The 12,788-nt window shown below is 44.8% G+C and overlaps 1 protein-coding gene across 2 annotated transcripts; it reads right to left on the bottom strand.

The window, feature by feature from the left end:
• Positions 1-229: 229 nt before the first annotated feature.
• On the bottom strand, positions 230-12,163 carry SPINK2 (serine peptidase inhibitor Kazal type 2). Of its 2 annotated transcripts, XM_007998608.3 has the most exons (4): positions 12,049-12,163; positions 11,027-11,061; positions 2,071-2,180; positions 230-553 (listed from the first exon to the last, which is right to left on the bottom strand). In XM_007998608.3, exons 1-4 carry the CDS (start codon positions 12,101-12,103, stop codon positions 508-510), a joined length of 246 nt encoding a protein of 81 aa, XP_007996799.1. In that variant the 5' UTR covers positions 12,104-12,163; the 3' UTR covers positions 230-507. The 2 variants fall into 2 exon arrangements, with proteins under 2 accessions (XP_007996799.1, XP_037845336.2); XM_037989408.2 differs by lacking the exons at positions 2,071-2,180; positions 11,027-11,061 and having other exon boundaries at positions 259-553; positions 11,899-12,150.
• Between the last annotated feature and the right edge of the window lie 625 nt (positions 12,164-12,788).

Raw genomic sequence — 12,788 nt, 5'->3', positions numbered from 1 at the left:
CCTCGGCCTCCCAAAGTGCTGGGATTACAGGCGTGAGCCACCATGCCCGGCCAAGTGTTTATTTCTTTATGAAGGCTCCCATGCCAAGTGAAACTTGTATTAAATAAGTCTGTATGCTTTCCTCCTGTTGATCTGTCTTATGTCCATTTAATTTTCAGACCCAGCTGAAAAACTCTTAAAGGATACCTCCTCTGCAATGAGAATATTTTCAACAGAGCACAGTAGGAAGTGAATTCAATGCTGATTTTATTTCAACTAAATAAAGCAATGCACAAGTTATCTGGGCAGCAAGCTTAACTCTAGGAGCAAAAGCTAAGAAACAAGGATTCTTTTTTTCTTTAAATTATCCATCACTACACATGGCTGTCTTCCATACCTGCTCTCAGAAGATGTGTGTTAACAAATTTTATGTAAAGAAATACAGGAAAAGAGAAAAAGGGGAAACGCAATTTATCTAGTCTGCCAGTGAAGGTGGTCTCTCCATCTTCTGTTCCGTAAACTGTTCCATCAGCAGGGTCCACGTCGGAGGATTTTAATATTTTGACCACTTTCCCTGCAAATTGAACAATCATAGAAACACATTTATTACCTACCATACTGAAACTGTCTCATTATTTGTGTTAAGAAGACCCATATAGATATACATTAGATTCCTTCCATGGCTATACTTACTTAATCATTTTTTAAGCTAAATCTAGGAAACAAAGAGGGTGGAAGTCACCAGTCTGCCATTTTTTCCCTAACCCTAGGGCACAGGACATTAACCCCAAAGAATCACTCAGAGAGCTGGGCATGGTGGCTCATACCTGTAATCTCAGCACTTTGGGAGGCCGAGGTGGGCGGATCACTGGAGGTCAGGAGTTCGAGACCAGCCTGGCCAACATGGTGAATCCCCATCTCTACTAAAAATACAAAAATTAGCCAAGTGTGGTGGCACATGCCTGTAATCCCAGCTACTTGGGAGGCTGAGTCAGAAGAATCGCTTGAACCCAGGAGGCGGAAGTTGTAGTGAGCCAAGATCTTGCCAATGGACTCCAGCCTGGGCAACAAGAGCGAAATTCCATCTCAAAAAAAAAAAATTAGCTGGGTGTAATGACGCATGCCTGTAATCCCAGCTACTCTGGAGGCTGAGGCAGGAGAACAGCTTGAACCTGGAAGGCAGGGGTTGCAGTGAGTCAGGCGATAAGTGAGACTCAGTCTCAAAAAAAAAAGAAACAGAGAAGACCAACTGAGGTCAAATAATGAATCCCCACTACGTACAAAGCTGCATACCTGAAGGAGCAGTTGCAGTTACCTGGTCAGGTGTGCTACATGAAGCATATCAAGTATCATTACTTAGCATTCTACTAAGCAGAGTCAGTAAGTCGCACTTCCTGACTAGTAGTACAGGGTGTGCAGATCACCTACACATGCCCTTTGAATTAAAAATAAAATTTAATACTTCACGGAGTTTAACTATTAAATAGACTCTTAATTTTAGGAAATTTCACATTAGTGGGCAATAACATAATTTCATTACCTAGCCTATAGTTGACTAATCACACATCTCATTGTTTAACTTGATCTGAAAAATGCACTGAGGATTCTGCATCTCTTTAACCATCACCCTGAAAACTGAGAACTACCATTATCACTTTTGATTCTTACATCCAAGAAAATAGTCACTACCTCCTAAGTAATCAAAATTCAACAAAAGAAACGAAGAGGCTGGGCGTGGTGGCTCACGCCTGTAATCCCAGCACTTTGGGAGACCGAGGCGGGTGGATCACTTGAGGTCAGGAGTTCGAAACCAGCCTGGCCAACATGGTGAAACTCTGTCTCTACTAAAAATAAAAAATCAGCCAGGCACGGTGGCGGGTGCCTATAATCCCAGCTACTTTGGAGGCTGAGGCACGAGAATTGCTTGAACCCAGGAGGCAGAGGTTGCAGTGAACCAAGACTGCACCACTGCACTCCAGCCTGGGTGACAGAGCAAGACTCCGTCAAAAAAAAAAAAAAAAAAAAGAAAGAAAGAAAAAGAAAAAGAAATGAAGAATACTTGGCTAGTCTACAGCTGTAAAATCATGTTACCTGATTTTCATGCACAGAGTACATTCATTGGGGTAAGTGATCATGTCAGTGCCACACACAGGGTTAAAGTCCCTGGGACATCCTGGTAATTGATACCGATAGCAGAATGGCTGGAAAAAAGAAAGGGACAGAGAAATTCAAGAATGACTTGAGATACACTCATAAAATAGTTCAGAGAAGAAAATATCCCAGATCTCCTTAGATTTCCTAGAATCATTCAATAAAAATATTTTTATTTTCCAGAAAAAAAAATTTTTTTTGAGACAGAGTCTCACCCTGTCTCCCAGGCTGGTGTGCAACGGCACAATCTCAGCTCACTGCAACCTCCGCCTCCTGGGTTCAAGTGATTCTCCTGCCTCAGCCTCCCAAGTAGCTGGGATTACAGGAGTGTGCCTCCATGTCCAGCTAATTTTTGTATTTTTAGTAGAGACAGGGTTTCACCATGTTGGCCAGGCTGGTCTCGAACTTCTGACGTCATCCACCCACCTTGGCTTCCCAAAGTGCAAGGATTACAGGCGTGAGCCACTGCACCTGGCAAAAAAAAATTTTCTAATGCTAAAATCAGATACAATGTTGGTGTGATGGTTCCATACATACTATGTAAAAAAAGGACCCCGGCCGGGTGTGGTAGCTCATGCCTGTAATCCCAACACTTTGGGAGGCCAAGGTGGGCAGATCACCCAAGGCTGGGAGTTCGATACCAGTCTGACCAACATGGAGAAACTCCATCTCTACTAAAAAATACAAAATTAACTGGGCATGGTGGTGCATGCCTGTAATCCCAGCACTTTGGGAGGTCAAGGCGGGCAGATCATGAACTCAAGAGATCGAGACTGAGGCAGGAGAATCAAATGAACCTGGGGGGCAGAGGATGCGGTGAGCCAAGATCACGCCATTGCACTCCAACTCTCCAACCTAAGCAATGAGAGCGAAACTCCATCTAAAAAATAAAATAATTTAAAAATTAAAAAAAAAAGGACCTCAGAGGCTTCAATCTGGCTGATTTTTAAATGAAAGTCTGAGACACGCCACCATACCTACTTTTTTATTGTCTAGCTTCATAATTTGCACTTCGCTACAATGTCCATGTGGATGTTCTATTAAATTCCACCTTAATCCCTTGCCTGAATGCCAAGACAAAATCAGGAATCTAATCTTTCAATCTGAACTTTTAAGGCACTGACATTTAACCAAAAACATTAAAGAAACCAGGAGATTCAGAATTGAAGCAAATTTGTGCCAAAGGAAAAATGTTCAAAACAGGCTCATCATCTATGGAGGCTCCAAATTTCATCCCACAAAATACTATCTACAGGAAGAGAGTTGAATCTGGGCAAACATTGCCCCAAAACTTCCTCTCCACTGTCTGGAAGAGGGCCACTGCACATTTATTATTCCTTAATGTCATTTTAATTCTTATAGAAGGGCGGAGCATGGTGGCTCATATCTGTAATCCCAGCACTTTGGGAGGCTGAGGCAGGTGGATCACTTGAGGTCAGGAGTTTGAGACCAGCCTGGTCAACATAGTAAAACCCCGTCTCTAGTAAAAATACAAAAATTAGCCGGGTATGGTGGCACACACCTGTAATCCCAGCAACTCGAGAGGCTCAGACAGAAGAATCGTTTGAACCTGGGAGGCAGAGGTTGCAGTGAACCGAGATTGCACTACTTCACTCCAGCCTAGACAACAAGAGCAAAACTGTCTCAAAAAAATTACAAATTAAAATAAAAATAATTCTTTTAGAAGGATATGCTAAAATTTTAAGCAATTCTCTGACCTTTATACTCTAGAGCAGGGGTTTCCAACCATCAGGCCACAAACTGGTACCAGTCCATGGCCTATTAGGAACTGGGCAAGTGGCTGGCCAGTGAGCATTATCAACTGAGCTCCACCTCCTGTCAGGTCAGTGATGGCATTAGATTCTCATAGGAGTACGAACCCTATTGTGGCATGGGCATGCGAGGAATCTAGGTTGCGCACTCCTTATGAGGCTATTATTTTTTTTTTTTTGAGATGGAGTTTTGCTCTTGTTGCCCAAGCTGGAGTGCAATGGTGCCATTTCGGCTCACTGCAACTTCCGCCTCCCAGGTTCAAGCAATTCTCCTGCCTCAGCCTCCCCAGTAGCTAGTATTACAGACGCATGTCACCATGCCCAGCTGATTTTTTGTATTTTTAGTAGAAATGAAGTTTCACCATGTTAGCCAGGCTGGTCTCAAACTTCTGACCTCAGGTGATCCACCTGCCTCAGCCTCCCAAAGTGCTGGGATTACAGGCATGAACCACCGCACCCGGCCCTTTTTTTTTTTTTTTTTTTTTGACAAAGTCTCACTCTGTCGCCCAGGCTAAAGTGCAGTGATGCCATCTCGGCTCACTGCAATTTCCGCCTCCTGAGTTCAGGCAGTTCTCCTGCCTCAGCCTCCCAAATCGGTAGGATTAAAGGCACCCACCACCACACCCAGCTAATTTTTGTATTCTTAGTAGAGACTGGGTTTCACTATGTTGGCCAGGATGGTCTCAAACTCCTGACCTTGTGATCTGCTGGCCTCGGCCTCCCAAAGTGCTGGGATTACAGGCGTGAGCCACCACACCCTGCAGAGACTCCTAACTAATGCCTGATGGTCTGAGTTTCATCCCAGACCATCTCTGCCCACCCCACTCCATGCCTCAGTGCATGGAAAAATTGTCTTCCACAAACTGGTCTCTGGTCCCAAAAAGGTTGGGGACCGCTGCTCTAAAGCTTTTCTCCTGAAAGTTTCTTACATCGTTTACTGGTATAGTCACTCATTTACAGATGTTATGGCAGACACAAAGACAAAGAAAAGTTGGATCCTGACTATAAGGAACTTAGGATGGAATAAAGCAATCAAGAAATACACATGCTGGTCTTGAAGAATGGGTAAAATTTAATATAGAAGGCTGGAAGAATGTCTACCGCAAAGAAATAAAATTGATCAAGCAAAGGCACAGTGGCAAGAGAAGTGGTTGGCATTGGAGTTAACAGTTTAAAGGAATCCCCAAAACTCTTTTATGATTTAAAAAAAAAAAAAAAAGGTTGAGGCAGGAGAATCGTTTGAACACAGCAGGCAGAGGTTGCAGTGAGCCAAGATCACTCCATTGCACTCCAGCCTAGGGCACAAGAGTGCAACTCTGTCTCAAAACAAACAAACAAAAAACAAACAAACAAACAAAAAACACAGTACTCAACGAACTAGGAACAGAAGAGAACTCCCTCAACCTTACAAAAGGCATCCATAGAAAAAACAAAAACAAAAATAAAATAAAAGGCATCCATAAATAACCTACAGCAAACATTCTACTCAGTGGTAAAGGACTCAATGCTTTTCCCTAAAATCAGAAATAAAAACACAAGAATGTCCACTTTCACCTCCTCTATTCAACACTGTACCGAAGTTTGTTGCCAGGACAATTATCCAAGAAAAATAAATAAAATGCACCCAGATGGGAAAGGAAGAAGTAAAACTATCTCTATTCAAAGATGACACAGGGCTGGGCACAGTGGCTCAAGCCTGTAATCCCAACACTTTGGGAGGCCGAGGCAGGCAGATCACTTGAGGCCAGGAGTTCGAGATGAGCCTGGCCAACATGGTGAAACCCTGCCTCTACTAAAAATACAAAAATTTGCCAGGCGTGGTGGCAGTCACCTGTAATCTCAGCTACTTGAGAGGCTGAGGCAGTAGAATTGCTTGAACCCGGGAAGCGGAGGTTGTAGTGAGCTGAGATTGCACCACTGCCCTCCAGCCTAGCGAAAGCGTAAGACTCTGTCTCAAAAAACAAACAAGCAACAAAGATGACACAATCTTGTTATACAGAAATTCCTAAGACATTCACACACACACACACACACACACACACACACACACACACACACACCAATAATTACTAATAAACAAGGCCAGGTATGGTGGCTCATTCCTATAATTCCAGTACTTTGGGAGGCTGAGGTAGGAGGATGACTTGAGGCCAGGAGTTCAAGACCAGCCTGGGCAACATAGCAAGACCCCATCTCTACAAAAAATTAAAAATTAGCCATGTGTGGTGACCTGTGTGTGTAGTCCTAGCTTCTCAGGAGGATAAGGAAGAAGGATCACTGCAGCCCAGGCGTTCAAGGTTATATTAAGTTATGATCATGCTATTGCACTCTAGCATGAGCCACAGAGCAAGACTCAGTCTTGGAAAAAAGAAAAAGGACTAATAAGCAAGTTCAACAAGGTTGAAAGATACAAGATCAATATATAAAACTCAATTTTATTTCTATACACTAACAATGAACAATCTGAAAATAAAACTAAGAAAACAATTCCACTTACAATAGCATCAAAAAGAATAAAACATCTCTAGGGCCAGGTGTGGTGGCTCACACCCTTAATCCCAGCACTTTGGGAGGCCGAGGATCACCTGAGGTTAGGAGTTCAAGATCAGCCTGGCCAACATGGTGAAACCCTGTCTCTACTAAAAAAATATAGGCTGGGCACAGTGGCTCACAGCTGTAATCCCAGCACTTTGGGAGGCTGAGGTGGGAGGATCACCCGAGGTCAGGAATTCAAGACCAGCCTGGCCAGCCGGTGAAACCTCATCTCTACTAAAAATACAAAAATTAGCTGGGCATGGTGGTGGGTGCCTGTGATCCCAACTACTCAGGAGGCTGAGGCAGGAGAATCGCTTGAACCCAGGAGGTGGAGGTTGCAGTGAGCCGAGATCATACCATTGCACTCCAGCCTGGGTGACAGAGTAAGACTCCATCTCAAAAAAAAAAAAAAAATATATATATATATATACACACACACACATATATATATACACACACACACACACACACCAAAAAAAGTAGCTGGGCATGGTGGCGGGAGCCTGTAATCCAGCCACTTGGGAGGCTGAGTCAGGAGAATCACTTGAACCTGTGAGGCGGAGGTTGCAGTGAGTCGAGATGGCTCCACTGCACTCCAGCCTGGGTAACAGAGTGAGACACTGTCTCAAAAAAAAAAAAGAATAAAACATCTAGAAAGGCCAGGCGTGGTGGCTCATTCCCGTAATCCCAGCACTTGGGGAGGCCAAGGCGGGCGGATCACAAGGTCAGGAGTTTGAGACCAGCCTGACCAACATGGTGAAACCCCGTCTCTACTAAAAATACAAAAATTAGCTGGGCGTGGTGGCATGCGCTTGTAATCCCAGCTATTCAGGAAGCTGAGGCAGAAGAATCACTCAAACCCAGGAGGTGGAGGTTGCAGTGAACCAAGATCACACCATTGCATCCAGCCTGGGCAACAGAGTGAGACTCTGTCTCAAAAAAAAAAAAAAAATTAAGAATAAATATTTACAAAGTGTAAGACACATATACTGAAAACTACAAAGCATTGTTGAAAGAAATTAAAGGCCTAAATACATAGAAAGACATCCCATGTTCATGGATCAGAAGACTTAACACTTTTAAGATGGCAATACTCTCCAAATAGATATACAAGTTCAGTGGAATCCCCATCAAAATCTTAGCTGTCTTTTTTTTGCAGCAGAAACTGATGAATTGATCTTAAAATTCAGATAGAAATATAAGGGACTCCAAGTGGCCAAAACATTCTTGAATAAGAAAAAAAGGTTGGAGGATTCACACTTCCTCATTTTGAAACTTACTATAAAACTACAGTAATCAGGCTGGGCACGGTGGCTCACGCCTGTAATCCCAGCACTTTGAGAGGGGGATGACCTGAGGTCAGGAGTTTGAGACCAGCCTAGTCAACATGGTGAAACCCAATCTCTACTAAAGATACAGAAATTAGCCAGGCATGGTGTTGCACGCCTGTAATCCTGGCTACTTGGGAGGCTAAGACAAGAGAATCGCTTGAACTCAGGAGATGGAGGTTACAGTGAGCCAAAATTGTGCTACTGCACTCCACCCTGGCAACAAGAATGAAACTCCATCTCAAAAAAAAAAAAGTATGGCACTAACAATAGAGGAGGATATACTATGAGAAAACACCAGAAGGTACAGGTAGAAAAGTAGGCTGTGTTGATGAGGTTAGACTTTCTCTGTGGGCAATGGGAAGTCCTTGAAGATTTTGCACAGAGACATGCTACATTCAGTCAAGATTTTAGAGACTAATTGGAGCAGCAGTGTGTAGCAGGAACTGGAAAGTGAAGATACCAAAAGGCTGGGGAAAACCCATTGAAAAGCCACTATGCGAATCTAGGTGAGAGATAATGGGGGCCCTAAATTAGAGCAGTGGCAATGGAAATAAGGAAGAAAAACCAAAGATCAATCTCTCTCTCTCTCTCTTTTTTCTTAAGACTGGTCAAGTGAAGCAGTGGAATGAAAAAGGAACAGAGAAATCTGTGGTTGTGATCAATTAGTTGTAAACACCACTGCACAAAAAGCAGCCAAACCAAAGATCTCCTGTGTGAGTCATCCTTTTAACAATCCTGTCAAAAGACAGCAGGTCCAGGCGGGGAGCGGTGGCTCATGCCTGTAATCCCAACACTTTGGAAGGCCAAGGTGGGTGGATCCTGTGAGGTCAGGAGTTCGAGACCAGTCTGGCCAACATGGTGAAACCCCGTCTCTACTAAAAATACAAAAAAATTAGCCGGACGTGGTGGCATATGCCTGTAGTCTCAGCTACTTGGTAGACTGATGCAGGAGAATCACTTGAACCCAGAAGACAGAGGTTGCAGTGAGCAGAGATCTCACCACTGCACTCCAGCCTTGATGACAAAGCAAGACTCTGTCTCAAAAAAATAAAATAAAATAAAGACAGCAGGTCCTGCAGCACTTGCATTGCCTCCTGAGTGTGAATGCCTTCAAATTCTACATGTAGGAATTCACTCACTTTACCCTAATCCCAGCCTTAAAACGAAGGTACCATAAGTCCCATTTTCTAAAAGAAAACCAAACCCAAGCAAACCGAATCACTGACTAAAAGTGTTATTGGGCATCCATGAGATGCTGAAGACTGAGCACCAAATAGCAAATAAGACACTATACCTGACAACAGGCATAGTTTCCTGGAGGACATAGGCAAACAGGCAATTACAATCTAATGCTGTGACGGGGTAGAGGAAAGCACTGGATCTGGAGTCAGACTGCCTGGATGAGAAGCATAGCTCCACCACTTCCATGTGACTTTGACCAAGGGGATAATAATGAAATAATGATCCCTACCTCACAGTGCTGTGAAAGATGAAATTAGTTATTATATATGAAGCATTTAGAACACTGGTGTGGCACGTTGGTATCTAAGCATTTGTTGTTATGATGGTGATGATGATGCAGTATAGGTAAGCAGAGAGAAAGTGTGCGTGTATATATATCTACATCTCTACTTTGGAGGAAGGGAATCGCGTGGGAAGGTTTCCTGGAAGAAGTCTACTCGGAGCTGAATGCTCAGAGTTAACCTACTGAAGTCAATATCCTCATATGTCAGATAATGTCTATCTTACAACATCATTGTGAGAATTGAGAGACCAAATAAACAGACAACGACTAGACCTTATATAAAACAGCACTCTGACCCACAACCTGCAGCATCCTGCCCAGGAACTCAAATCATCATTTAGAATAACCAAGCCAGGGGGCCAGCCGGCTATAAGTCAGACTTGAAGGAAATCAGACTGCTATCTCTAGTGACAGCCCAGGAAGCCAAATAATAACCCCTTTAACAATCAGCCCAAAATGGCTAGGACTTTTTTTTTTTTTTTTTTTTTTTTTTTTTGAGATGGAGTCTCACTCTGTCATCCAGGCTAGAGTGCAGTGGTGTGATCTCAGCTCACTGCAACTTTTGCCTCCTGGGTTGAAGCGATTCTCCTGCCTCAGCCTCCCCAGTAGCTGGGATTACAGGCACGTGCCATGATACCTGGCTAATTTTTTGCATTTTTAGTACAGACGGGGTTTCACCATGTTAGCCAGGATGGTCTTGATCTCCTGACCTCGTGATCTGCCCACCTCGGCCTCCCAAAGTGCTGGGATTACAGGTGTCAGCCACTGTGCCCAGCCACAAAATGGTTAAGACTTGATTACTAACTGACAGCTTCCATAATTTCTGTCCTTGATTCCAACTTAGGACAACCATTGAAAACCAAATACGCACCCCTAACCCATACCATAGAATGTCTTGCTTCTAGCTAGCTCACCTGCAGCTTCCCTGTGCCAACAGCCTCCAATCAGGTCATACCTGAAGCCATTTCTTTTTTCCACTATAGTTTTCGCACACCTCTCTTTGACTCGAGTCCCTATTCAAATGCAGGTGACAGTGACTGACTCTCTTGCTATAACAAGCCCTGAAAAATACACCCTTTGCTTGTTCTCATTTGGTTGGTCTCCATTTACATCCTCACAATTTAATTTGATAAAGTACATAAAATATCTAGTACGGCCGGGCGCGGTGGCTCAAGCCTGTAATCCCAGCACTTTGGGAGGCCAAGACGGGCGGATCACTAGGTCAGGAGATTGAGACCATCCTGGCTAACATGGTGAAACCTCGTCTCTACTAAAAATACAAAAAACTAGCCGGGCTAGGTGGCGGGCGCCTATAGTCCCAGGTGCTCGGGAGGCTGAGGCAGGAGAATGGCGTGAACCCGGGGGGCGGAGCTTGCAGTGAGCTGAGATCCGGCCACTGCACTCCAGGCTGGGCGACAGAGCGAGACTCCTTCTCAAAAAATAAAATAAAATAAAAAATAAAATAAAATAAAATATCTAGTACAAGGCATAACTATTTTTCTAAGGACCTTTTGAATCTTTAAAGGAAATATTAACAGAAACAAAGACTGAGCTGTTTTCAACTAAAATTTACACTTTTATCTGAATCAAAAGGGCTGCGTGACAACCTGGTTTCAAACGCAGTCCTCAATGGTTTCAAAAGTGGCAGGTCAGACCTGAGAGCCAGCCTCCCTCCCAGACAGTTTTGGGCTTCACTGTATTGGTAGAAACAGCACAAGTGGTTTCCTACTTACCGTTTTATATTTTGAAAATCGACGGAACAGAGGGCCTGTAAGAAGAAAGCACAGACATTTTACAGTATGGGATCAAGGTAAGGTATTGTTCATGAGGACTCTTTTTTTTTAAATGAGGTCTTGCTATGTTGCCCAGGCTGGTCTTGACCTCCTGGGCTCAAGCGATCTTCCTGCCTAGGCCTCCCAAAGTGCTGGAATTCGAGGCGTGAGCCACCACATCCAGCTTCATAAGAATGTTTTAAAATCCCGTTTGGGATTTATCCAGGTCACATCTTCTATTTTCCCCTCTAAAGCCTACCTTCTTTAAACTGTCCCCATCCCACTTCCTCCAGAAAGGATATTCAGTTTTTTATGGCACCTCTCCCCACAATCACACAGAAATAACATTTGGTTCTGTTCCCATTAGGTTTGGTTGAGAAAGGACTTTGAAGCTACGGAATAAAAGTCGCGCTAGCGCACTGCAGCTTCAATTCCTGGTCTCAAGCGAGCCTCCCGCCTCAGCCTCCGGAGTAACTGGGACTACCGGCCCAAGCCACCGCAGCTGGCCAAGGAAGTAACCCTTAATTAATAGTTTATGCCATTCTTTTCCTTTGCAACTCGGAGTAACAAATATAAAATTTAATGCAAGATGTGAGCATTTTAACTCCATTTTAAGAGAGGTGTGGACTAAAGCCCCTTTCTCGTAAGCATCCACAATTCCTCGTTCCTGCGCATCTCCTCCTGTGGGACCATACATAAAAACCCAACTCCTCATCTTGGGCACCTGAAAATCTACTTTAACAGAGAAAGCGCTCTAGATAGCAGGCGTCCTTGGAGCTGGGAGTGAAATCCAAGCAAGAACTAACCACACCCCCCAATTCGCGCTCCTCCACCTGGCAGGTCCTCTGGGGAACCGCCCGTAACGGCCGCGCGGGTACCGTCGCCGAGGCCGCCCAGAGCCGGGCAGGGGCCGCCGCCGGCGTGACTCCCTCTCCCGCTTTTCTCCAGAGGTCCCCGCTCTCCAGGACCGCTCCGAGAGCTACCTGCGAAGGTAACTGCCAGGAGCAGCAGCGCCAAGCGCAGCACCGCTAGCGCCATCCTCCTCCCGCGCCGGGCGTCTGGCCCCTGCGCTCTGGTGCCAGCGCCACTCGCAAGGGGCGCGGGGAGGGCGGGGGAAGGGAGGAAGAAGGGGCGGGGCGAGAGTGGGAGGAAGTGCAGGGGTAGGTGGCGAAGGCAAGAGCGGCGGCGGGAAGAGGAGCCGTGAAGGGTCGAGGGAGAACCGGGAAGGGCTGGGAAGGAGAAAGGTAGAAGGACGGAGGAGGGGGCCATGGGGAAGGAGGGGGCGAGGGAGATAGAGGAAGGGGTGGTTGTTGCCCCACACCCTCTCCTTCCCGCCGAGGAGACTAAGGGGAAGACCTCTCCCTCCGACATACAAGAACCTGAGAGCCCTAGGGAACCCTCGTGGAACTCTTGGGAGCTCTGTCAATCGATCCCTATTTCTTAAGCATCTACTGAGTCCCAGATAGTGTTTTGTTGCTGAAGACACAGCCCTGACCTCGACAAAGGAGGTCCTTGCTCTCAGGAAGCGTTCCGCCTTTCCCTCTTTTAATATATTTTTTAACTATTTTAGTTGACACATAATGATTATACATACTTATGGGGGTACATAGTGATATTTGGATATATACAATGTGTAGTGATCAAAACAGGATAATTAGCATATTCATCACCTCAAACATTTATTATTACTTTGTGTTGAGAACATTCAAAATCCTTTCATTTA

Source organism: Chlorocebus sabaeus, chromosome 7, assembly GCF_047675955.1.
Source record: "Chlorocebus sabaeus isolate Y175 chromosome 7, mChlSab1.0.hap1, whole genome shotgun sequence".
In the NCBI taxonomy this organism is placed as follows: domain Eukaryota; kingdom Metazoa; phylum Chordata; class Mammalia; order Primates; family Cercopithecidae; genus Chlorocebus; species Chlorocebus sabaeus.
This window is presented reverse-complemented; position numbering and strand designations above follow the sequence as displayed.

Bases quoted from the DNA above. Each gene is read 5' to 3' on its own strand.
- SPINK2 (XM_037989408.2), bottom strand. From the start codon at position 12,103: ATGGCGCTAGCGGTGCTGCGCTTGGCGCTGCTGCTCCTGGCAGTTACC. The intron at 554-11,898 runs GTGGAGGAGCGC...TTCAATTTGCAG, and splicing joins TTCCCCAGAGGACCTGCCAG to GGAAAGTGGTCAAAATATTA.